This window comes from Cervus canadensis, chromosome 27, assembly GCF_019320065.1.
Source record: "Cervus canadensis isolate Bull #8, Minnesota chromosome 27, ASM1932006v1, whole genome shotgun sequence".
Taxonomy (NCBI): Eukaryota; Metazoa; Chordata; class Mammalia; order Artiodactyla; family Cervidae; genus Cervus; species Cervus canadensis.
In genome coordinates, this window is record NC_057412.1 from 40,083,210 (window position 1) to 40,110,613 (window position 27,404).

At 41.0% G+C, this 27,404-nt stretch overlaps 2 protein-coding genes across 3 annotated transcripts in view; one reads left to right on the forward strand and one right to left on the reverse strand.

The window, feature by feature from the left end:
• The first annotated feature begins 10,209 nt into the window (after window positions 1-10,209).
• The window catches only part of CMSS1 (cms1 ribosomal small subunit homolog), a 372,626-nt gene continuing 355,431 nt past the window's right edge, over window positions 10,210-27,404 (forward strand). The window contains exon 1 of one of the 2 annotated variants that reach the window (XM_043448742.1): window positions 10,210-10,417. In XM_043448742.1, coding sequence (XP_043304677.1) covers window positions 10,354-10,417 — 64 coding nt within the window. In that variant the 5' untranslated portion in view covers window positions 10,210-10,353. The remainder of the gene's footprint in view (window positions 10,418-27,404) is intronic. The other variant, XM_043448745.1, reaches the window with a different exon arrangement.
• The window catches only part of FILIP1L (filamin A interacting protein 1 like), a 293,470-nt gene continuing 287,905 nt past the window's right edge, over window positions 21,840-27,404 (reverse strand). The window contains exon 6 of the mRNA XM_043448724.1: window positions 21,840-22,034. Coding sequence (XP_043304659.1) covers window positions 21,855-22,034 — 180 coding nt within the window. The 3' untranslated portion in view covers window positions 21,840-21,854. The remainder of the gene's footprint in view (window positions 22,035-27,404) is intronic.

Here is a 27,404-nt window from a genome sequence, read left to right on the forward strand (position 1 = left end):
TCATAACTTATCACAAAACTTATTATAAAGGGATCATTCAATAAACAACTATGGAGCACCACTCTGTGGCTGGTTAACGTCCTTGTTTAAACCCTTCAATCTGAAAGCTCAAGACAATAGTTTCCATTCCCACGTGGCCCAACCAGCTCTATCTCCTCCCACGGCTAAAGGCGATTCCAAAACACACATCAGTTATCTCCTGTGCATACAGTGCTGGTCACAAAAGGCAATGGAAGGACAGATAACAGGAGACAGAGGCAGGAAGGAATAAATGGCTGGGATTCAGAATGCTGGACAAGCAGGGCAAATCCATTATTACTATGTGTCTACTGTATCCCTTATGTTACAACACAGAGTAGCCCCTACTTTGCACGTGATGTTACCAGGCAATGTGAGGGGTACATAAGGAACAGAAAACATGACCATTCATTTAAAAAGTATCATCTGTTTAGAGGGTATCAGGGTTTGTTACACAAGTTGATTTCTAGGTGATCTGCAAACACAGGTGGCATACAGCTGACTGGATGCATACGTGCCAGCGAAGTTCAGAAAAAGGAAGGCAATTCCATGCTGCTCTGTTCCTGGGAATGCTTCTCTGGCCTGTCTGCTTCTCTGATTTACCCCTGGTGAGGGGTAAATCCTCTTCAGCCTTCGGGACACACACAAGCATCACCTTTCCTTCCGACCTTGCCTATACCATCTTCTGTCGCTTCACTTTTCCTGCTTGGCCACTGAACTGTCTGTCTCCCCTACTGAAAGAGTGGAAGCTTCTTGAGAGCAGGCACCTCATTGTTTCATCCACAGCTCATGACAGAGTTCTGGTCCAGCACCAGCTTGGAGGAATAAAGAATCTCTCAGGGCGGCTGTGGGAGGTAGTGCTAAACTTGATGTGAGGTGTGACTGAATCCAGCTCCAAGACTATACAGAAGATTATATGTCCCAAGATTATTTAGAAACCTAACGTGAGATGAAATCTAACCTCAGGTAGTTTTTTTTTTTTTTTTTTTGAGAAGGTGACTTTTAAATAAATCATCTTTAATTTGATAGAATTTGGATGAATGGAGCATAGGGCATCCCAAGAAGAATAGCCTCTCTTCCTCTAATAGAAGAGGAAACTGGTATTGTGTGTGTGTGTGTGTGTGTGTGTATGTGTGTGTGAGAGAGAGAGAGAGAGATTCAGGAAGGGCAGGGGGGTGGGGGAAAGAGCAGAGTTAAAGGAAATGGCCTGACTAGACCAGCAGAATTACTCAAAAAACTAATAAAGGAAATATTGAATAACCAAAGTAGAATCACATGATGCAGGGCTTTACATATAGGGAAGATACATTTATATTTTATCTAATATGCAATAAGACATGGTAGGTCCTTAAGCAGAAAAAAATGGTATGAACATAAGCATTTTAGAAAAGTTACTTTGATAATTCTATGGAGAAGCTATGATACAGGTATCAAAACCCCTGAATAGGTCAGAACAGCTTTAATCCAGGAATGGGATGATGGTTTGGTGGTTGAGGGAGCCTAACCAAGTCTCAAGAGTGAGAGTAACTGTCAGGTCAGTGTCAGGGTGTAACGACTGCATAACCATGGAGCTATCTCAAGGGCTAGGAAATGGAATGAAGAAGAACTGGAAACTGAAGAGGCAGTTGATAGACCGAACTGAACCTGGGGACAATCCCAGAAAGGCCTTATGAGGGAGATGGAAGTTTGACTCCAAGACGGTTTCCTCTCACTGATACACTTGGAGATGGTGCCCCTGATAGAAACAGGCAGTCTTTCAGGGGAGCCTGCTCCAGGCAGGGAAAGAAGAGATGCTCGATTTATACACAGACCTGTGGGATCTGTCTGTGCTACAAACATGTATTTGCTGAGAAGATAAAGGGTGGAGCCATGAGCCTGGAGAGAGACCTAGTGGCCTATGGTAATAAGAGGGAGAAAAAAGACTTACTCAAAGTCAGTGGCACCATTTGCAGACAAAAATGATAAAACTCCTTTAAAATCTCCCTTACTCATTGCAGGACTGTATTTGACAAATCCTTTCATCATAGATACAGCAAAGGGAAATGTCATCCCAAACCACATGGAATTACGATGAATTCCAAATACACAGGGCCAACAAAGAGTGCAAATTAATCATGTTTTACTATATTTCAGAAAAGTTTTTCTTTTTAATGGTCCTTGTGACTCTAAAATGTAAATATCTTGCTCATTCCATATTACGAACAAGACAAATATCTATGTAATAGCAGTTATCTTTCTTCTGGCAAAGAGTTACACGGGATTTCTGATGCTTTCATCTTCAAAACCAATACTTGTATCAGGATCAATTTTATTCTCAAGTAAGCTAATCTTTACGATGTCAAATACCTGTTAATGACTTTTATTATTAGAAAATTATTTTTTGCTAATTCCTAGAGATAAGTGCACTAGAATTTGAATTTTAAAAGTGGGGCACATTATCCCATTTTAACAAATTACTCAGAAGTTTCTCGTGTATGTTACTGAAACACAGAACCATCTAACTGATTTTTCCTTCAAGCCGTCCAGAACCTTTTCAGAGGTTTTTTTCTCTTTGCTATCTTAATGCAAGTAAAAATGGACTATTAGATTCAAAGGCACTTCTAAATTAAAGTTGATGATTCTCGCGGAGACCTACAATTCACATGCTTTGTTAAAAACCACCAAGACCTAAAAATTAATTCTATAATGAGTATGGCCAAGTCAGTGCTCATCTGACAAGTGAGTGGCTGGCAGCAACGTTACCATCTGCTCTTCATTCATGGGTGACAGACACAGAGGGGAAAGTTGATGGAATGCTTACCAGGCTCCAACTGCCTGCTGGTGAGAGCTGCCTTTCCTCACAAGGACAAAGCTCTCTTTGTCATTTGTTCTGCCAAAATCATAGTCACCAACACAGAACGTGTTAGGAGAGGGTCCTGGGGCCAGGCTCAGAGAACCAAGCTCAGCTCCTCCACCAGCTGTGATATCTTGAATCAATTATTTTAAGGTCTCTAAACTTCAGCTTTTGCATTTATAAAACAGTAGGTGGTAACAGTAACTATCTTCGACACTTGGGAGGCTGGATGAAGTTGTGGCCCGTATTATGGTGCGTTACGGAGGGGTAACGACTGCCACTATTTACTGAGTGACAACCAGGGATCAAAATGCTTTAAATGTCTATTTATTAACTTAGTTACTCCTTATAATGACTCTGTTATTAGCTCCATATTACAGGGGAAGAAACCGAGGCAAGGTAACTTGTCTGAGATCTGATAAAAGGCAATGCCAAAATTTTAACCCATGCATTTGGCTCCACAGTCCACGCTCTGAGCTGTTACACCATATTGCCTAAAGGCACAACAGAAAAGTTCTCAGCCGCCTAAGAAGCAAACCCTGCCAGTGAGGGCTTAGAATATTAGCTTGCCCCCAGAGAGAGAGTGATGACCTCAGTTATTTCTTAGTTACTGTCCTTACCAGAGACAACAGAGACAGCCAGCTACCCAAAGACTATATATTGACAGATGTCATGGTGACATCCTTCTCCCTTAAGAGATATGAGGGCAGCTGGCTTTAAAAACTAAAGGGACTATCTCACACCTATTAGGATGGCTACTAGGAAACAACACAAAACAATACCAAAAATAACAAGTGTTGGTGAGAATATGGAGAAACTGGAAGTCCTGTGCACTGTTGATGGGACAGTAAAGTTGGGCAGCAGCTGTGGAAAACAGTATGGAGGACCCTCGAAAAATGAAAAACAGAATTACTGTGTGACCCGACATTTCTAGTTCTGAGTAGATACCCCAAAGATCTGAAAGCAGGGACACAAAGAATTATTTGGCATGCTCCAATTCATAGCAACATTATTCACAATATCTAAAAGGTAAAAGCAACCTCAATGTTCTCTGAGGGGTCAGTGGACAAACAAAATGTGCTATATACATATAATGGGATATTATTTAGACTTCACAAAAGAAGGAAATTCTGATACATGTTACCTCATGGATGATCCTGGGGGGCATTATGCTAACAGAAATGAGTGAATAACAAAAGGACAAAAACAGTATGATTCCACTTATGAGACATATAGAGAAGTCAAATCCAGAGACAGAGAGCAGAAGGGTGATTTTGTGCTGGGGGGGAGAAAGGGATGAGGAATTATTGCTTAGTGGGTGTAGAGTTTGTTTTGCAAGATGAAAGGACTTCTGGACATGGATGGTGGTGATGGTTGCACTACAATGTGTATATATCAATGCCACTGAACTGTAAACTCAAAAGTAGTTAACATGGTAAATTTTATGTGATGTATATTTCACAATGGATAATAATAATCTGAAAAAAAAAAAAAAACCTAGAGGGAAAACATCTGTTAATAGGACTAACCCATGATGTGGGAGGTGACTGAAAATGACCTCCAGCAGCCTCCATTACCAAAGTTCACCACAGTGTTCACCAAAAGAGTAAGGAGTCTTGGCAGTAGGATAGTGGTGGTCCAGAAACCACAAGCAGAAGTCCCAGCCTCTCCCAGGGAAGTTCTGCAGACCGCCACGGGCCTGGCACCTACTGCATTGGCTCCACTTCAGTGGATGTGACCTTCTAGGGAGCTTAAGACCAGCAGCCAGAGACAGACAGTCCACTTTCACCCAATGACTCCAAAGGGCAAACTAGAATTGTTTCTTTTTAAGCCTAAACATGCAGTCTCCATGGCAATTTTCTGGTTCCAAAGGTGAAGTTAAAGAGCCTATGTTTCTTCTAAATGAGGGGATCTTTAGGGCTCACACATATTCAAGATACGCACTCTTTTTAACTGTAAGTTTTACTTTAGCCACTTGACTTCACCAGGCCCTGTGGGGAAAAAGATGGAAAATTCATTGCAACTCTAAGTAGGGTTCCCTGCAGGCCATAAGAGATTGGAAGCAAGCATGGTTTCTGCAACTTACAGGTTTCCCAAGGAACAAGGTCTCCCTCTTGTGGCCAGAGGAGAAACAACAGTTCCACAAGCAGGTTTTTTTCCTTACATGAGAAAAGTGGGTCTATAATTCACTTCTGAGGACAAGAGTGGGGATGGTTTGTTTCTGCTCCATGATGTCTGGGGCTACAGCTGGAGGGAAATCAACAACTGGGGCCTGTAATCATCTGAAAGCATCTTCATTTACAGGTCTACCTGGAGGTCCACAGGGACCTCAGCTGAGCAGCGGGCCACAATATTTACATATGTTCTTTTCATGTGGTTTCTCTGTGTGGCTTTCTCACCATATTACACCTGGATTCTGAGCACATATTTTAAGGGAACCAGGTGAAAATGCGTGGGATTTTTCAAGATTCAGCTTCAGAAGTCACAGAATAGCTTTCCTACCATATTCTATCAGTTGTTTTGCTGTTGTTTAGTCACTAAGTCATATCCAACCCTTCTGCGACCCCATGGACTGTAGCCCACTAGGCTTCTCTGTCCATGGAATTCTCCAAGCAAGAATACTGCAGTGGGTTGCCATTCGCTTCTCCAGGGGATAGTCCCAACCCAGGGATCGAACCCATGTACTGTGCATTGGCAGGTGGATTCTTTACCACTGATCCACCTGAGAAGCCCAAATGCTTGTCCAGATTCACAGAGAGAGAACTAGACCCTGCTACTCAATGGAAAGCACATCAAAGTCACATTGTAAGAAGAGTATGTGGGATGGGAAGCACTGGTGGCCTTCTTCATTAAATATAACCAGCAGTATGTCTTCCTGGATATTTAGTGTCTCATCTGCAGCGGATACTCACCAGTGGACCTGGACGTGGGACACAAAGATGCACACACTTTTGCCCACTACCTGGTTCCCTGCACATGTCTCTTCCCAGATCTCCTTGCTATTGAACTTCAAACATTATATCTTCTAGGCCCCTGGCCCACTCAACCACACAATTCACTATTGCTCAGGGCTCAATTTATCCTGAGCTCATGCTCTCTCTCTCCCCATTCAAAGGAGATAACTAAATGTACACCTTGAGGTTCTGCCTACGGGAAGGATTCGCCTCACTACTATCCTTCAGGACCCCTCCCTCGTGGGCTGCAGTGCAGTAGCAGTCCATTTTCAGCTCTAATAACATATCAGGCCTGAATCACTTGTGAATATTTCCACCATTATCATCAGCTGGTCACAGGGAACACCTCATGAAGCGATAGGCACGAGTAAGGAATACAAGACACAGAGATCTTTGCCACCTGTTAATGTAAATTACCTCTGGACCTGCTTAGATATGATCCCATGTATAGCATTTCTGTTTTTCACTTACAAAACCTAGGTCCAGAAGGGCAGCTCTGGTAATCTATTCATTTGATGCCCCACAGTCAAATGCTTAGTTTCGGCTAGAACCCTGTATGTCAGTAGCTGCCTTCTGAATAGTTGGCTGATCAAGGCATCACTTCAGATCAGTTCAGCGGCTCAGTCTTGTCCAACTCTTTGCGAGCCCCTGGACTGCAGCACGCCAGGCCTCCCTGTCCATCACCAACTCCCAGAGCTTACTCAAACTCATGACCATCGAGTCAGTGATGCCATCCAAGCATCTCATCCTCTGTCATCCCCTTCTCTTCCCGCCTTCAATCTTTCCCAGCATCAGGGTCTTTTCCAATGAGTTAGTTCTTCAAATCAGGTGACTAAAGTTTTGGAGTTTCAGCTTCAGCATCAGTCTTTCCAATGAATATTCAGGACTGATTTCCTTTAGGATTGACTGGTTTGATCTCCTTGCAGTCCAAGGCACTCTCAGGAATCTTCAACACTACAGTTCAAAAGCATCAATTCTTCGGCACTCAGCTTTCTTTATAGTCCAACTCTCACATCCAAACATGACTACTGGAAAAACTGAAGTCATGACCATACTCTAAAACCCTAGGAGTTGTGCTGTGGTTCTCCTTTCAGGTCCTGCCAGTCTCTACACGGCATCATTACCTATCACCCAGCACCATGGAATCTGCCATATCATTATGAACTAAGGAGAAGAGCAGCTTGTTCACAGCCAGGACCAACTGCTGAGTTTTCTCTTCTTTTGCCCTACTCAAAACTGGCAGCCTTTTGACTCCACTGATAAGTGAGTTAGAGCAGTATTTCCCAGTATGGCATAGGTTAGGTGTAAAATCTAAACAAATGCACCAAATGCTGTTTTCTATTTCTTGCATAGGTAGTAGGTGGTCAATAAAAGATGCAGTAACTTTTCCTAAATCAAATCCCTTATACAGTGGAAGTGACAAATAGATTCAAGGGATTAGATCTGATAGACAAGAGTGCCTGATGAACTATGGATGGAGGTTTGTGACATTGTACATGAGGCAGTGATCAAGATCATCCCCAAGAAAAAAAAAATGCAAAAAGGCAAAATGGTTGTCCAAGGAGGCCTTACAAATAGCCTAGGTGGCGGGGGCGGGGGTGGGGGGGAGATGCGAAAGGCAAAGGAGGAAAGGAAAGATATAACCATTTGAATGCAGAGTTCCAAAGAATAGCAGGGAGAGATAGGAAAGCCTTCCTTAGTGATCAGTGCAAAGAAATAGAGGAAAATAATAGATTGGGAAAGACCAGAGATCTCTTCAAGAAAATTAGAGATACCAAGGGAACATTTCATGCAAAGATGGGCGCAATAAAGGACAGAAATGGTATGGATCTAACAGAAACAGAAGATATTAAGAAGAGGTGGCAAGAATACACAGAAGAACTACACAAAAAACGTCTTCATGACCCAGATAACCATGATGGTGTGATCACTCACCTAAAGCCAGACATCTTGGAATCTGTAGACAAGTGGGCCTTAGGAAGCATCACTACGATTAAGCTAGTGGAGATGATGGAATTCCAGTTGAGCTATTTCAAGTTCTAAAAGATGATGCTGTGAAAGTGCTGCACTCAATATATCAGCAAATTTGGAAAACTCAGCAGTGACCACAGGACTGGAAAAGGTCAGTTTTCATTTCAATCCCAAAGAAAGGCAATGACAAAGAATGTTCAAACTACCACACAGTTGCACTCATCTCACATGCTAGCAAAATAATGCTCAAAATTCTTCAAGACAGGCTTCAACAGTACATGAACCATGAACTTCCAGATATTCAAGCTGATTTTAGATAAGGCAGAGGAACCAGAGATCAAATTGCCAATATCCGTTGGATCATAGAAAAAGCAAGAGAGTTCCAGAAAAACATCTACTTCTGCTTTATTGACTACGCCAAAGCCTTTGACTGTGTAGATCACAGCAAACTGTGGAAAATTCTTCAAGAGATGGTAATACCAGACCACCTGACCTGCCTCCTGAGAAATTTGTATGCAGATCAAGAAAAACAGTTAGAACTGGACATGGAAAAATAGACTTGTTCCAAATAGGGAAAGGAGTACATCAAGGCTGTATACTGTCACCCTGCTTATTTAACTTATATGCAGACTACATCATGTGAAATGCCAGGCTGGATGAAGCACAAGCTGGAATCAAGATTGCCCAGAGAAATATCAATAACCCGGATGTGAAGATGACACCACCCTTATGGCAGAAAGTGAAGAACTAAAGAACCTCTTGATGAAAGTGAAAATGGAGAGTGAAAAAGTTGGCTTAGAACTCTACATTCAGAAAACTAAGATCATGGCATCCGGTCCCATCACTTCATGGCAAATAGATGGGGAAACAATGGAAACAAGGAGAGACTTTATTTTCTTGGGTTCCAAAAGCACTACAGATGGTGACTGCAGCCATGAAATTAAAAGACGCTAGCTCATTGGAAGAAAAGCCAAGTCCAACCTAGACAGAATATTAAAAAGCAGAGACATTACTTTGCCAACAAAGTTCTGTCTATTCAAAGCTATGATTTTTCCAGTAGTCATGTATGGATGTGAGAGTTGAACCATAAAGAAAGCTGAGAGCGTAAGAATTCATGTTTTTGAAGTGTGGTGTTGGAGAAGACTCTTGAGAGTCCCTTGGACAGCAAGGAGATCCAACCAGTCCATCCTACAGGAAATCAGTCCTGAATATTCACTGAAAAGACTGATGCTGAAGCTGAAACTACAATACTTTGGCCACCTGATTTGAAGAACTGACTCATTGGAAAAGACCCTGATTGATGCTGCATGGCAAAGATTGAAGGCGGGAGGAGAAGGGGACGTCAGAGAATGAGATAGTTGGATGGCATCACCACCTCTAAGGACATGAGTTTGAGTAAGCTCTGGGAGTTGGTGATGGACCGGGAACCCTGGCTTGCTGTAGTCCATGAGGTTACAAAGAGTCGGACAAGACTGAGTGACTGAACTGATTCTGATTCATCCTCATCAAATTGAGAGTCTCGGTCCTTTCTGAGAATGCATTCCCATCATTAGCTTAGACCTTTACTCTTACATGCAGTAGTTTCTCAAGTTGGTGAACTCTGGAAGGCGGGATCATATCATATTCATCTTTAAACCAGTATTCAAAACACAGTGCCAGGCACACCGCGTGTATTTAATGCATTTCTGTATGGCTTTCACCTCAGTGTCTGTCCTGAAAAGTATCGTCCACACTTAGTTTCCAGCTGGCCCCAGCACAAGGCTCCAAGCAGCCATCTCTGCCACTTCAGGACGTGAGACCAGCATTGTAGGTCTCTTACCCAAACTTGGGCAGCAGTTGGCTCCTTTCTTCTTCCCTTGTTTCACAAAACCGAGAGGGGTCGGCGCAACCGAAGGGCATGTGGGGAAGTCGACTCTGAAACCCTGATTTCTCGGGTCTGTCCGTGGGCAATCCCTTCTGGACCAGGGAACATTTTCTTCCCTCATACCGTATTAAAAAACAACAACAGTACTCTCATCTACCACAAAGGTCCAAAATTCATGGTCATGACTTGGGTACGTTTTTCAAAAAAGCAAACAGTGCAAAAGACAGACGCCCAAACTGTAACACACGGACGAAAACACATCCACGTGCTACGTACGGTCTTCTCCCGCGACCCAAAGCCTTTGAAACTGAATGGAGAAAAACTGTCTTAGCATTCTGTCTCCCACATTCGACAATATCTATTCGGCAGGAATAAAACCTAAACAAAAAGTTTTAAAATAAGAATTTAAAAATCTGATACAGTTTTATTTTTATTTACGTGTCTTCTCTTCTTTTGGCTTTTGTAGGGGTTTATTTTAAGTCTTCAAACTGATCCTGCTCCTCCACACTGGTGTAGAAACTGCGACGAGCTGGACTCGGCGGCCGGGGAGGCGGGGCCGATGTTATGACGTCATCGCCACGGGGCGGAGGCGACCGTGTCTGAGGAGAGGCTCCGCGTGCTGCAACGCCCGCTTCCCGGCTCTGAGGCAGCGCGAATCCCGGCTAGCGCCTGCTCGTCCCTGGTGGTCCGCTCCGGCCGAGTCCCGCGTGGCGATGGCAGACGACCTTGGAGACGAGTGGTGGGAGAACCAGCCGGCAGGAGCAGCCAGCAGCCCAGGTACCCACTCTGCCCGCGCTCATGCGGGGCCTCGCGCACCCCCAGCCCTTCCGTGAGCCTCAGCCCGGGCCGGCGCAGCCGCTGGCGGTCGCCGCGGTCGGTCCCGCGGCGGTGCGCGCCGCTGTGGGAGCGCGCGAGCGCTGCGGAGCAAGTGGGGCAAGAGATCTACTAACACGTGAAACACACAAGAGTGACAGTAACCCAGATCTGCCCTCTAGCCAGGAGGAGTCCCTTCCCTAGCTGTTTTCTGTTTTTCCTTATTTCTTAATGGATAAGACTGGGAGTTTGAGCGTAGCGGTTAGGGGTTAACTCCTGGATTAGATTCAGGCTGCTTCTGTTAGGTCGCTCCTACAGCCTTTTAATACTGTTTCACTTCCTTTCCCTCATCCGTAAAATAAGGGTAATGATGCCAGTTTTGTACGATTGTCGTGAAGATTAAATGAAGATAACACAAATGATGCCCTTTAGCACAGTGCCTGGTACATAACATGTGCGCAGTAAATAAAAGCTTTAGGTTTTCTTGCTATCATCATCATCATCATGTAATTTGGACTCTTAGAATCATCATCATCATCATCATCATGTAATTTGGACTGTTAGAACCTGCGACTTGGAGATTCGCTTGGACTCACGCATTTGACAGCTGAGGAACATGAGACCTAAAGATGTCAAATAACATGACAATTTCACAAAGCTGGTTGGTGTCAGAAACAAGACTAGAATTCAGTTAACACAATTTGAATAGTGTTTATTATGTTGTGTGTACCCACTGCCAGTGCAGTGAACATTTTATCCTTGAGTAGATAGCATCAAATAAAGCATTAAATAATTTCTAATCACAAGCTGGCCTTGAGTTTTTCAAGTCCCTGGCTTAATATACAATTGTTTTTTAAAAATCATTCTTCAAGGTCTGCCTCTCTTCTTTACTAGATTCTAAGATTTTTTGAAGAAAAAGCCAAAGCCTGATTTATGTCTGTAGAGTCCACAGGGCCTTGCACGTGATTGACAGTTGATACATAATTTGCTACAAATACTAATGTTGAAATATCAGTTGAGAAATAGCCATTAAAAACAACAGAATTCTGTTTTCTACAGCATTGTTTCCAGAAGGACAGGCTTTAGGTACATCCAGAGCAGATGGCATTTTTACAAAGGTTGACAGTATAATACTTCCTTGATTAAACTTCTTGACTCTTTTTGTGGCTTTGGTTTTAGCAGATGTATGTGCTTGAAAGCACAGATACCTTTTTTTGCCTGTTGTGGTATCTCACGTTTAATAACCCCTGCCTCTCATAACTGAGGTGTTAAAAACTATATTTCATGGCATGATTCAAGGATAAAGGCTAATTAAGAAGTAAAAATTTTTTGAGTGGTGAAGGGGATCTTAATTCTTGGTACTAGTCCTTTCTCTTGCCCATTGCCAGCTATGTGTCTCTGAAGTTAGTCACCCTTTGAAAAGAAGGAAATTAACATGTATTGAGTATCTACTGTATGCCAGATGTTTTCATAAATATGAATTCACTTAATCTTCATAACATGCTTAAAAAGTAAGCATTTTCATTTAATATTCATAACATGCCTAAAAGGTAAGCATTTCAATTTAATATTCATAACATGCCTAAAAGGTAAGTGTTACCTTCATGTTTGAATGACAGACAAGGGAGAGATCTGGCAAGAGGTTAGTTAAGAGCACCTGACTTTCAAGGTCACACTTTTCTCACGTTACTGTGTGGCTTCTCTGGTCCTCAGTGTCACAAACTGCAAAGTGAGGGATCCTTAGAGATCACCTTTTTAAGGATCTTACCAACCAAGAGTTTTAAACTTTGAACCTAGATAGAACTGTGAAGTGCTACAGCCTCTCTCATCTAAGTTGCCAGGATTCCCATCAAGGTATGTTGCAGTCTCCAGGATCACCCTACTTTTTAGGTTCCTTCTAACTGTAAGTCTGAGCTTTGAAAATTGCCAACGTTAAATTTACCAGAGGCCTTTGCTTTGTTACCTGCTCTGAAGAATGGTAAGTATATGTGCTTCCTTGAGATCTGCTTGGTTAATTAGTTATTGGTGATTTGTCTAACTAATCTGAATAATGTTTCTGATTCAGAAGAAATCACAGGTTTCAGGTTTCCTAATCCTACCAGTGTTAATCGAGGAACATCAGTCTAAAATGTGTGAATTATATTTTGTTTTGAAACTCAAAAGAGAAATAGTGCCTTAAGTCACAGAAAGAAAAGATAGTTGTAATATGCCTTTATTCCTGTATGTGTTACACTGTGTGTATGCTCAGTCATGTCCAGCTCTTTGGGACTTCATGGACTGTAGCCTACCAGGCTCCTCTGTCCATGGAATTTTCCAGCCAAGAATACTGGAGTGGGTTGTCCTTTTCTACTCCAGAGAATCTCCCCAACCCAGGAATCGAATGCGCGTCTCCTGCATTGGCAGGCGGGTTCTTTTTAAAACTGATGTGTTATGCTACTTGTCTATAAAAGTAAACATCTTTCCTTGAAGATCCCCTGTTCCCAGTTCATGCTTATGGTGGCAAGGTGATGGAGCATTTACTCATTTATTCAGAAGTCCACGTTTATCTACCACAAAAGCCTAACATTCGTGGTTATGAATTCTTATGTACATTTCCTAAGAGGAAGCTATATATACACATGGATGCCCAAACCCTGACACATACTGCGTAAAATACTCATCCGGCTATCTGTTGTCAAGTAAATAAACCGTTTTTGCTGTTTTCATGACTTCTTGGATGTGCTTTGTAATTCAGAGTCCATTACTAAAGATCTTGATCTACATATGACCTTTTTTTGCATACATCTTTTGGCTTTTCATGGAGAAGGCAATGGCATCCCACTCCAGTACTCTTGCCTGGAAAATCCCATGGATGGAGGAGCCTGGTGGGCTGCAGTCCATGGGGTTGCGAAGAGTTGGACACAACTGAGCGACTTCCCTTTCACTTTTCACTTTCATGCATTGGAGAAGGCAATGGCAACCCACTCCAGTATTCTTGCCTGGAGAATCCCAGGGATGGAGGAGCCTGGTAGGCTGCTCTCTATGGGGTTGCACAGAGTCGGACGCGTCTGAAACGACTTAGCAGCGGCAGCAGTTTGACTTTTCATAACCTGTTGTTTTTCTAGAGTCATTCCTTTTTTTTGCACTTAACTTTGTCGTGCTTCACAGATACTACATTTTTTTAAACAATTGAAGGTTTGCATTGACCCTGTGTTGGTTAGCCTTTTTTGGCAATAAATTTTTTTTTACTTAAGGTATGTACTCTTTTTATATGTAATGCTATTGCACACTTAATAGAGTACAGAATAGTGAAATGTAACTTTTATACACACTGGGAAACCAAAAAATTCATGTGACTGTCTTTATTGTGATACTCACTTTATTGTGGTGGTCTGGAACTCAACTGAAATATCTCCAAGGTATGCCTGTGCTAGAATCCTGAATCGTACTGGAGCCCAACATGGGACCTGGCACTTGGTAGATGTTTAGTAGATATTAGCTGAATGAGTGAATGCATGCTACAGGACTTCTGGTGATAATGCACACAAGTAGACATACAATTTCTCATCCAGTCTAGACACTTTTGAGAGTGGAAAGCCATGCTCTTAGAATTTTGCTGGGACTGTCTACTTGAGATGTCTGGTTACCCTGTTGGCATCATCGTTGGGGATTGGAGTCATGGCCCAGGACAAGGCAACCGAGAGTTGGCTCTGCTGAAGTGGGTGCTGCGCAGTCTGCCTCAGGCAACAGAACCTAGGAATCCTCTCGTGATTTCGGATGTTTCATTTCACTTATTTCCTTCTGCTCTGCTTTATTCCTTGCCTACCTTAAGAAATTATTGACTTGCATGCTATAGTCCCTGGGGTTGCAGAGTGGGATACGATTTAGTGATTAAACAACCATACGTAATCCTACATAACACATAATTACTGTAATACACACAGTAAACAGTACATGCAGCAGAATCGTGGCTCCAAAACATTAGTGCTAAAGTGGCCGGGTGCAGTTGACCAAACCGGGCCCTTTCTCAATGTGAAGCTGAATGTTACTCACATTACAGTTTTTGTGACTTACGGAGCAGAGCAAAGAATTCCTGCTGTTGGAAGCAGTCAGTCATTAACTTACTGAAGAGAACACTGATTGTTTTCCCTTTTTATTCCAATAATATGCTCACTAAATTATCAAGTCAAGAGTCCAGTGGACAGCTGGATTTATGAGTCTACAGCTCCAGGGTTGCATCTGGAGACATGCATTTAGGAATGACTGGCACATATATAACTTACTTTTAAAGAGAATATTTTTAGCAAACTGCAGGACTCTTCGCTTCCACTTCTTTTGAGGAGTGTTTTTTCTATGCTTCCCTGGCTTATTCTAAACCTTTGATGCCATCTTACTCAGCATCTAACTAGAAAACTGAAGTATGAAGACATTTCTGTGTATGGTGCAGGGAGATCGCAGGTAACAATACTGATTTGCACTTGTTGAGTGGTGACTCTTTGCCAGATACTGTTTTGATTGCATTCCATGTACTGGCTCATTTAATCTTCACAGATTATTCTATAACCATGATATATAGGTACTATTATCTCCTTTTTTTTTTAAGGAGGAAATTGAGGCCCTAAGTAGTTAAGTGATTTGCCCAGTGTTATTCAGTTGGTAAGTGGAGAGGCAGAGATTCATAGACAGGCAGTCAGGAAGCCAGTCTGTGCACTTAAATTTCTCAAAGTTATTTAATTATCAATGATAATTTCATCTCTAAAATAATAGTTTAAAAAACCTTTTGTTTATATATGTCATTGTTGTCAAATTATCTGTTAACTCTTAGTCTTGCCAAGTGTACTGTTCTAAAGATCACTGACTACTCTGAGATGCAAATAATCTGGTTGCACCATTGGACTTTTCAGAACAGTCTCTTCCCAGATACTCATACTTGGCCCTAGAACACAAGGCTCATATACCTGGCTGTCTTCTTGAAGTCTTTACTTATTTGACGAAAATGTTAAATGTAAATGAGGCCCATCTCCTGAAGTTTTCCCCAAAGCTGCTTTTTCTCCAGACTTCCCTATCTCAGTAAATTCAGTCACCAATTAACCAATTTCACAAAGGCCTAGGAATATTCTGATTTATTCATTTACTTTTTTCACCTGTTATATCTGATCTATCCAGTCTTGTCTCTGTCTCCAAAACACATCCTGAATTTATTTTTCCTTTTATTATTATTTTTTTGCTTGTTTGTTTACATCATCTGAATATGTGCTGTCATCCTCACTTGCCTAAACCTCTGCAGTAAACTAACAGGGCTCCCAACTTCCATCTTGTCCCTCTGTTCTTCGCTCAGCAGCTGCAGTGATCAATCACATCACATTCCTGCTTAAACCTGTCAGTGGCTTCCCCCCTGGATTGCTTACCGTGGTTGCTATCTGCTGGAACCTACTTACTCTCCTCTAGGTTATTCTGTACCAGCCACACCAGCCTTCATACTGTGCCGCAACTGACCAAGCTCATTCTGTCTTATCCATTTGCAGTAGGTATTACTCTTCCTTTCTGGGCTGTCCTGAATTTTGAATGGTTGGCCTTTTCTTGACATTAAGAGCTAAGTTCAAACATACTAAATAGGAAGCCCTTCCTGATCAGTCAGTCTAGAGTAGCTATCCACTTACATTATCATGTTACAGTAATTCTCATCAGAGCATTGGTCACCAACTATTATTTTCCTTATTAAATTATTGCAGTCTCCCCACACTAGTACATAAGCACCATGTGAGCAGAGGTTTGTTTATCTTGTTCTTTGCTGTATCCTCAGGGCCTGTAGTAGTATCTGGGTACTTAGAAGACACTCATTAAGAATTTGTTCATTAAGAAATTGACTGTTAGTATTTCCCAGCCACATCTTGGAGACTTTAACATAGGATTTCCACATCTAAAGAAACTTGGTCCACTGGAAGGGTTGTCAACATCTTGCTCAGGCTTTTGTTAAACTTGGCAGATGTTGTTTTTCTCTTTCTGAAAACATATTAGAAGTTGGTGTTTTACAACTGTGTCTACTACCGTTTCATTCTAACCACATTTGGGTTTAGTTTTTAACTTATGTTTTTAAATTCTGTATTTGAAAGGACAGAAGACTTTTGCTTTGTAAATGAGCTGATAATTCCCACTGGTGATGGCTTTTATCACCTAAAATCTTTGTGAGTGTTCATTTTGTTTGAAATTACTGAAGTAAGCATTATAAATATTTTTGTTGTAATATTACTTTATCCTTTAAAAAATCACATTGCTTTATGCTAAGTTCCTTCTGGAAATGGTGAAGTTGGGGCACACCTTGGATTTTTTAAGCGTAAGTAGCTTCAGTTTTTGTGGGGTTTTATTGCTTTTCTAACACCAAAGTGAGGCCTTACAGCATTAACTTTACCTATAGGCATCCATGCATGGTAGATATTATAAAGCATTGCCTCTGCATGTAAAATTCAGACTTGGAATATTTACAGTTGATGTTGATAACATACATCACAGGATCAATATCAGAGCATGTTGTTTTCAAAATCATTTATTGAGCCCTCATGCTTGGCCCTCTTTTAGAAATTGCAATGGAATTAGAGGAAAAAACATAATCTGTTTACCTTATGAGAGTTACACATTGATATGGTTCAATCAAAATGCAAGTAATATTATTTTAAGACAGATGTTTAAGGGCAGAAAACAGGGGTAGGATAAATTATAAAAAGAAAGAGGAGAGAGCATACAACATTTTTGTTCTGTACTTGAAGATTGTAACGAATTGACCAAGTTTTACTTGTGGTGGTGGTGGTGGAGTCGCTCAGTCGTATCCTACTCTTTGCGACCCCATGGACTGTAGCCCACCAGGCTCCTCCGTCCATGGGATTTTCCAGGCAAGAGTACTGGAGTGGTCTGCCATTTCCTTCTCCAGGGGATCTTCCTGACCCAAGGATCGAACCCGGGTCTCCTTAATGGTAGACAGATGCTTTACCGTCTGAGCCACCAGGGAAGTCCATAAGTTTTACTTCACTGTACACAATTTCTGTGATTCTTGTAAATGATTGAACAAGTGGTATGCGTATGTATGCATGCATGCTCAGTCATGTCTGACTCTTTGAGACCCCATGAACTGTAGCCTGCCAGGCTCCTCTGTCCATGGAATTTTTCAGGCAAGAATACTGGAGTGGTTTGCCATTCCCTTCTCCAGGGGATCTTCCCAACCCAGGATTGAACCCATGTCTCTTGCATCTCCTGAATTAGCAGGCCAATTCTTTACCACTGCTCCACTTGGGAATCCCTAAAGAAGTGGTTCTTGACAACAATTATGAATATTTAAAGGTGCAGATTTACACATCTTTCTCTAAATAACATGTATAGTAGTTCTGCTGTCTTAGAAAATACCAGGTATTTAGAAGGCCTAGAAATAGTTTGCTTCCCCACTCAGATTCAGCAGTTGCACATTACATTATTTTGTGACATAAATCCTTTGACCTGTTCTTATCTGATGTTCTTTAGTTGAACACTTTAGTGCAAATGTGGAAGTATACATTTTACAAAAGATATCACAAGCAAGCTTGAAATACAGTTTTTTCATTTTCATCAGCTTTTATGGAATTTTTAGTCACATTCTTAAATTGCTAGCATTGCTTTTAACAGTTAGTTGATAAAGCATTTCTTAAGTTGTTAAGTTCCTTTTTAGTCTAGATCACACTAGAACAGCAGTAAGGAAACTCTTTTTGTAAAAGGCCAGGTAGTAAGTGTTTTAGGCTGTGTTGGCCAGTGTCACAGCCACTCCACTTTTATGCTATCGTGGCGTAAAAGTGATCCTATAATCAATATGTAAATAAATGAACGTGCTGTGTTCCAATAGAATGTCATCTATACACAATGAAATCTGAATTTCATGTAATTTTCACATCTCACAAAATATTCTTCTTTTGATATTTTTTCCTATTTAAAAATATAAAAACTATTCTTAACTTGGAGAACATACAGAAAGACCGTGGGCTGAATTTGGCCTGTGGGCTGCAGATCCCTGCCTCTGACTCAGTGTCAGACCCCCAGTGTTATGACACATATCATTTGAAAAAGGTCCCAAAGAAAATTCCAGCATCACATCAGTTACTCCATTACTTAGCCCATAATTGCCAGTCATGTATTAGATCAATCAGTTTCCTGTTAAAATCAGACACTTGATTCTAAAAAGTTATAAGGAGATCAGTTCAGAAATCATTGAAGTTAAATAAATGAAGAGCTGAGGAAAGACTCCAGCATACAAATATCAGGTTATTAAACTTTTTTTCACAATTTGAATGTATCTTTGTTCACTTGTATTTTTATCTGTTTTTAAAAATTTAACCTAATGAAAGCACTCTAAAATTATTAGGATAGCTTCTTTTATTTTTATTTTTAGAAGAACCATATTTCTGCAGAAACAGGATTATGCTCAGGAGGCAGAATTCTTTATATTTTGGTTGTGTTACAGGTCAAACACCATTTGTTGAACTTTCCCTGGTTGTAAGTTGTTCATGCATTTTTGCTGTATTACACATTGCTTTAAAATAAGAAGTATAGTTTTTGGCTGGTAATCCTTTTGTTAGAATAGATTTTGTTATTTTAAAGACCTGTCTAAATAGTATTCTGTTCAGTTCAGTCACTCAGTCGTGTCCAACTCTTTTCGACCCCGTGGACTGCAGCCTGCCAGGCTACCCCGTCCTTCACCATCTCCCGGAGCTTGCTCAAACTCATGTTCATCGAGTCAGTGATGCCATCCAACCATGTCGTCCTCTGTTGGCCCCATCTCCTCCTGCCTTCAGTCTTCCGCAGTATCAGGATCTTTTCCAATGAATTAGTTCTTTGCATCACGTGGTCAAAGTATTGGAGCTTTAGTTTTCGCATCAGTCATTCCAGTGAATATTCAGGACTGATTCCCTTTAGGATTGACTGGTTTGATCTCCTTGAAGTCCAAAGGACTCTCAAGAGTCTTTTCTAACACCACAGCTCGAAAGCATCAATTCTTTGGCACTCAGCCTTCATTATGGTCCAACTCTCACATCCATACATGACTACTGGAAAAATCATAACTTTGACTATACAGACGTTTGTTGGCAAAGTAATGTCTCTGTTTTTAATTTGTTGCCTAGGTTTGTTATAGCTTTTCTTCTAGGGAGCAAGTGTCTTTTAATTTCATGGCTGCAGTAACTGTCCACAGTGATTTTGGAGTCCAAGAAAATAAAATCCATTTAAAGATGGATTTCTGCTGCTTGCATGCTCATCCTCAAAGTAAAATATTCACAGGGTGTTGTGTTTTTCTGTGACTACTGTTGGTGCTTGTTTTTCCTGTCTTGTTTCATGCTTCTTTCCAGTCTGTTTGGGTTCCACCCTACGAGGTTCAGTGTTTCCTCTTTGTATTAGCATAATTATCAGTGTTGAATGTTATGCAGCATAACCGCTTTTCCAAACCCTGTCATGTACCATTGCCATCTCTTAGCACATTTTCTCACTTAATTCTTGACTAAATGGCTTTTCTGTCCCTCATTCACTCATTCTCTGTTTGCTGAATATTACCTGCTAATATCAGGCACAGTCATAAGCACCCTCCACTTTTTCCCACTTCACCATCTCCCTATTACTGCCCTGTACTTCCTTCTGAACTGTCTCATATTGTTGTCATGTCAGAGGGTTATCAGCTTTTGTAGTTCATTCCTTCCATTGTTCTCTTACTGCTTTCCTTTAACTTAGACTTTTCCACTTGGTGTTTTTAATCCAATTAACCCCCCTACCCTCCCCTTATGCCACTTGCCTGCTGCCTGCTGCACGTCATCCCTCTTTTTAACTTGCATGGCTCAGTGCTGCCCAGGCTTTCAGCTCCTTTTCCTCTTCCCTGAAACTGAAGCAGGCCCCAGGGGCATTTGTATACTGACATCAGTGCGCTGGAGCGGGCTTGGCTGGATGAATGTGGAAATGGAAGTTCCCTTGCTCCTGCTCGGCTGACTGCATCCCAGGACAGTGAGCTAAAGCACTGTCCTCAACCAGGAGGGTTTCTTCCAGGATCATGCCTCCAGTTCTTGGTGCCAAAGTATAGAAAACCTTGGGTCATTCTCTTCTAGAATTTATTTATTTATTTATTTTTTGACTGAATCTTTGTGAGATATCTGTGCCCCATGTCAAAAACACCTTATTTGTCTTAAAACATCATTGTGTCACTCTGCCCACACTAAATTACAGACACACCTTTCTCTAGACTCAGTGAGTTTTTAGTGGGAAGAAAATAACTAGTTTACTGCCAGGAACCTGAGCTCTGCCTCATAGATGATTGGTTGGATTCAGTATTCTGTAGTTGGATGTAGTCATGGATGAGCAGAACTTGAAGGAACCAGGGGAATTATTTAGCTTTTCTGTTTTTACATTCTGGAAACTCAGGGCCTAGTTTAATGAATGCCAAGCTCTGTCAAATGAGTGAAAAATTTGAATTGGAACTTGAGTCTCCTGATCACAAGCTTTTGTTGGATCAAGTGATTTTTCTATAGTGTTGATTCAGATGTAATTTAAAAATGTCATATGAGATGATAAATTTTTTTTTAAAACATCTAAGACAGTGATTCATATCTCCCTAAAAGATCGCAGAATTAGTGACCTTTGACTCTCAGATGTCCTGATTACTATAGAAAGTAGAGATGTCAATCTAAAATGGTTTGCTTTATAAGCCTAGCAGTGAGATTCCATGGCCTGGTATATACAGGGGGGGCAACTTACTAGGAAAAGAAGGACAGAAGACTGAGTGCCGGCAGCCAAGTATACACACCACCCCAGCAGTTACCAGGCAGGCCACAAAAAGGGCGTGTTTGGCTGTTACTCATTTTTGTTGTTTCTTTCTTTCTTGTAACTAAGAAGAACCACTTTTTTTTTTCTCCTCCTGGGTCAAAAGAAGTCATATTTTTAGACCTTAAAGTATGATTTAATCAGCTTGCCATTTTGATGAAGATAATCTGACTTTCTTGAAGCAGAGTAGGAATTCTTGCTACCACATATTCTTAGCAAAGTTCTGTGGAATGAAGAATTACTTCTGGGTTCGCCAGAAAATTTTCAAACTATTCCAACACATCCAGTCCTGTTTTGGGCTAATGTCCAGCTTTGGGTTGCATTATAAGAAGGCTGACGAGTTGGGAGGATTTGGGGTGTGTGTCTGGGTCTGTGATTTTATGTGTATGTGTCTGCATATACACACAGAGGTGCAAGAATTGTAGTTGTGCTGCTCCTTCAGGAAGGTATTCACCTGGCCCAGCAACCTGTGGATGAACCATCTGTCTGTCTGCTGCTTCGCCATTTCCTGGAGAGGTGGCCCTTCATCTTTGTCCTTCCATGCTAATAACTCCAGCTTCCCAGATATTTCTGTCATGAATGTATCCAGGCACTGCATTGGCATAACTTACCTTTTCCCTCCCAAGTGGAGGAAAGTGTTAGAGGTGACAGTCCTTATGATGTGTAGCTTCCCACAGCCAGTCTTATCCATAGGTCCTGGGGGAGCTTTAGGGGAAGGCTTAGTGATGCCTGTAGATTTTGGTTTAGGGATCCGTGTTGGAATTCTCTGCTTGCATACCTCCTTAATCTTGAATTAAACAGAAAAACAGAAGGTAGTTAATAGTACAGTTGGTAGAGAAGCAGACATTGTTCAGGACATAGAGTCAGATTGGAGATTCTGGCTTTTTTGAAAACACTAGGTTCTAGGGACATATCAGATTAAGGATTGTCATGTTGAAGAAAAAAAATTCAGTTAAACAGTTCATCAACATGAGTTAAGTGTGTGCTGTGTTCAAGACCCTCAAGTGTAGATAATGTCAGATACAGAGATAAATAGGTTATGTTTCTTGCTTTTTAGCAATCATGGTATAGTGGGAGATAAACAAGAGAAGTGTCCCAAATTCATCTCAGAGTTTAATGAGATTGCCAGAGAAAGGTGAATTTCAACTGAGGGATCTAAGAGAGCTTCATTGAGAAAGTAACATTTGTCTTGGGCCTCCAAAGACTAGGGGCTTCCCTGGTGGCTCAGAGGGTAAAGCGTCTGCCTCCAATGCTGGAGACCTGGGTTCGATCTCTGGGTCGGGAACATTCCCTGGAGAAGGAAGTGGCAACCCACGGCAGTACTCTTGCCTGGAAAATTCCACGGACAGAGGAGCCTGGTAGGCTAACAGTCCATGGGGTTGCAAAAAGTCGGACATGACTGAGCAACTTCACTCACTCCAAAGACTAGTAGGATTGTTAACAGCAGAATGGGAGAGCATTCCAGAGTAAAGGAATACTTTTTTGACAATGTTCCTGAAGTAGGAAATTGGGTACAGTTGACAAGTGGAATGACTTTAAATTAGATTGTGTTTGAGAAACAGAATGGGAATGTAGACTAGGGCTAGATAGGGAAAATTGTACCTGATTCTATAGACTCTGTGTGTGGGGGGTGGGGGGGGTGCGGGGGTGATGGTGGTAGGGGAATAGTAAGGACTTAAGTTGAGGGAAGACATATTGTGGAGGTACAATTGAATTAATATTTATCCACAGCATATGAAGGGTGAGAGAGGAGTCACAGGTTGAATGATCTTGACTGGGAAAGTAGGTTGTGGAGTGTGAAAGAGTTAAAGACTTGACTTAGTTCATATTTGCTTAGAAATATACTCTTATTTATTTAGGAAAAATATTCTTGATTAAGAATACATGTTGGTAAAGAGATGGGAAAAAGGTCTCAGGTAACTGTAGTTCTCCCATTATAACCCACAATGATGACGATGATGAAGACAACTTCCCCCATTTTGTTGCATTGTTCCTCCCTTGCTGTGACCTCAAAAATAGAAATCTTTTAAAAATCCATTGTATTTTTCATCATAGATTTCAAATAGTGTTCTTATGGAAACCCTTTTTGTGTTGTTTTTTGTTCTATAGAAATCTGTTTACACATGTACTGATAAAAGTACAGTAAAGTCCCATGGTCTCTTTATGTAAACATTCACATTTTAAATGTCCCCTAACTATTAATAGCAACCACATTTAGGTTTTCAAATAAATACTACACAGACTTGGCTAGAAAATGTGAATCCTTCAATAAAGTATAAACTATATGAGGACTATGCTTTCTTTTGGTACAGCCTTCTCTATGCCTGGGCACGAGGAGAGTTGTTAGGCTTTGGTGTTCGTACTGACATTTTTGAATACTTAATCCTAAGCATGGCAACCCACTCAATACCTTGCCTGCAGAATTGCCATGGACAGAGGAGCCTGGTGGGCTACCGGCCATGGGGTCGCAGAGAGTGGGACACGACCGGGAGACTGAGCACAGCGCGCAAGCACAGCACCGAAATAGTGGTGCTCTGATACCAGTCTCCTGCCGGGAAGTGATCACAGATGCAGGCGAGGCTCTCTGTTTTAGCATCATTTGTAACAATGAAAAACGGACAGAGTTTAAGGCTGTAAAAATCAGTGTAGAGTAAATGAATTACACTGTAATCACATGAAAATATTATGCTGTCTTTAAATAATGATGCTTTTGAAGATATAGGAGAGTGTTTACTGGAAATGTTAAAAGCAGGCTTTAAAACTCTATACATGCTTTAACTGTGTATATTTGAAGAGAAAATACTAGGAGAAAATACACCAGTGGGGAGATCAAACCAGCCAATCCTAAAGGAAATCAACCTTGAATATTCATTGGGAGGACTGATGGCTGAAGCTGAAGCTCCAGTACTTTGGCCACCTGATGCGAAGAGCCAACTCATTGGAAAAGACAGTGATGCTGGGAAAGATTGAGGGCAGGAGGAGAAGGGGATGACAGAGGATGAGATGGTTGGATGGCATCACAGACTCAATGGACATTAGTCTCAGCAAACTCCAGGAGATAGGGAAGACAGGAAAGCCTGGCATGCTTCAGTCCCTGGGGTCACAAAGGGTGAGACACAACTAAGTGACTGAACAACAACAAATCAGTGGTTAACTCTGGTTAGTGGAGTTATAGTGTTTTTTATTTTTCTTATATCTTCTATACTCCCTACGTTTTCTGTAATTAATAAGTATGTAATTAAAAAAGCACACTAAGTTATATTAAAGGATAAAAAAGGAAAGAAATACTTAAAGGGTCAGGACATTTCTGTGAATATCAACATATTGTGCAAACCATGAGTAAGTCAGCTGACCTTATAACCACAGCATTAATAATAGCCTCTACAAAATAGGTTTCAGTGATGTCCTTTTACTTTGTCAAGATTTAGATTGGTTGTCCTGTCTAGTGTACAAAAATCGGTGTTGGGATTCTACTTAAATTGTGGATTCTTGGACGTTACCTCTGGGAACTGTAATTCATTTAAATGTCTATGAATGCACCCCGGAATCCACATTTTTAATAAACTCTCAAGGTGATTTATCTGATGCAGGGTGGTCAGCCTGATATACTTTGATAGACACTGCCATAGTTGAGTCTCATTTAGATACAAGCTTTAAGGTTTCTTTCTACCTAGAACTCTTGTCTGCTTGGCTGTGGGAGGTTTCGTACTGTAGAAGGCCAGTGTTTCATGGCCCGGTGGTCCTAGATGCTCATCAGAACCACCTGGGGGGCTTTTACAGCACTGCAGATGCCCAGATCCCTTCTCAAAATCTCCCGACTCAGATTGTCTAGGAATGTGGAATGAGCACCACAGGTTATTCAGAACTGAAATCTGTCCAATAAACTAGTCGATATTGAAGACAGTATTGATGGGTCCTGTTTCTGGTGAGCTATACTGATACGTGTTTGTAAAGACAACATGACTTGGAATGGTCATTGGTAGGCTCAGCTGCCTGGAAGTTATTGGGTTTCCATTGTTTGTATACCATTGATGCTGCAAGTTAATTTTGGTTTTCTTGATAACTCTTGATCTCACTTCATAGTTTTTACCTTTAGATGGCAGCAGAGGCTAGTTGTATTATTAGGACAACTCTAAATTTCATTCCCAAATCTTAAAAAAAAAAAAAAGAAGCAGCAATTTTTTGTTTGTTTGTTTGTATGAGTTTTATACTTGGACATGTTTCAGTAAATGAGGTAGAGAGCTTTAAAATGTGTCATCTCTTGGATCATTTTTATAGAACACTATGTCAAATAGCTCCAAGAAAACTTTACCCAAATTTGGAGACCATATTGCAAGAGGAATCGATGCATATGGCTCTTTTAAGACCACACAGTGAATAAGAATTGGCGGTTTCTGGGTTTCATCAGAAAGCAGATGTCTTGGAGGAGATTAAGCAAGTTGGAAAGCTCATTCATAGAAGAAAAGTTTGTGGGTTTTTTTTTTTTTTTAATGTTTAACTCAGTTTAACATGGAGATTGGGGTTTGGAATGGATTGCAAGTTTGAAAGATGCTGAGTTCAGTGAGGCAGAGGCCTCACTTATATTTAGGTAACAGTAGAAAGAAAAGGAGAATTCGTTAAGTTCTTAAAATTTTACCTTGTTTACCCTGTAGGTTCTTAAAAGAAACCGAGCTGTCTATATGATTGTGATTATAGCAAGTTATTAGATGGCAGCGAGCCTTAGTGACCAAAAGAAGTACTGAAAGGTGAAAATGTTTTATTCAAAATCTCAATTCTGCAATCCAATTTCTACTTGATCCTTGTTCTCTTTCACACTATCTTGGAGGGCAAACACCAGAACAAAATTAGTTTCCTTGTATGAGGAAACTATCAGATCCTAGTTTTACAGCTGGAATCAGGATGTTTCCTTTCCTCTAAATGAAATTAATTTGTAAGTACTTTGAACTTTTTGGAGATGTATTGGCAACATATTGTATAAGAAAGCTGTGTTCCCTCAGGAGTGTTCTTGACTCCAGGGACTGCAGGGCCCCTCATTACACCTTTAACTCTAGAGGTTGAAAGGCTCAGGACTTGCAGAGACCTTGAGTCGTTTTCATCTATGGTCACTGGGGTAGACAAGGGAGGGGCGGATTCAGGGCTGCCTGACTCACTTAGGGACCCGGCTCTGGAATGCTTGGTCAAGGCCCTGGTGTTATCAGAATGGCAGTGTTTTTTATTTTTGTTTTTATCTCTGTTTATGGGAAAGTACATAAGTAATGATGATGGATATGGTGATGAAAAGAAGGAAATGCTAAATTGAGAAAAAATGTCTTTGGAATATTATTGCCTTATTTTGTCTTTTGTATTGTTTGGTAAATCATTGCCAATTTTTTTTTTTTTTTAAAGGAAACAACAGATAATGAATCTGGCAGATAGCCCAGAATTTCATATGCTGCTTTGGCTTTTTTCTCTTGATTTTCTGAGAACTTCCTCATTATACAATAAAACTTGGTCACTAAAATTTTAGTTTTATATGGCAAACAGTCCTTCAAAAGGATACTCTGTAGTTTCATTAGCTCATTCCCACTAATGTCTTGTGAGAGAACATTTGGTTTTAAATAGAACTACAGTGCTGTGACTTATATTTAAGAGTTGTCCAGTTTCTGAGGTGAAGGCTAGAGGAAATTGATGCCTTCATTTTATAATGTAACATGGTTTGTGGTTGTACCTAGTCACCTCCCAGTCTTTCTGTGGTAATTACACCATGGGTAGTACAAGAATAAGCATTGAAGTACAGTTTTCAAAAATCCTTCCCAACCTAGTTACTTCCATTTTTGTGTCCAGACACATAGCCTCCCATAACAGAATGTTAAAGTATACTAACCTGGAACTGTTTTATTTATCCGCTTTCTTTTTATTCATCTGTCAGGCTTTTCACCTCAGCTCTTTTTTCTTTTTCTTCTGTTTTAGTATCCACTCCCCTCTTTCTCATCCCCTCATATACACCCATGTAACTTTTAAAATCATTCTCCAGCTTGTATTTTACAACAGCCTTGGGTTAGTGACTAGAGCTGGCTGTGGAGCCAGATAGACCTGGGTGGGTCTCTTCTGGTCCTGCCACCACTGTCTGTGTGTTCTTGAACAAGCCTGTCAGCCTGTGGCCGACCTTAGCTTCCTC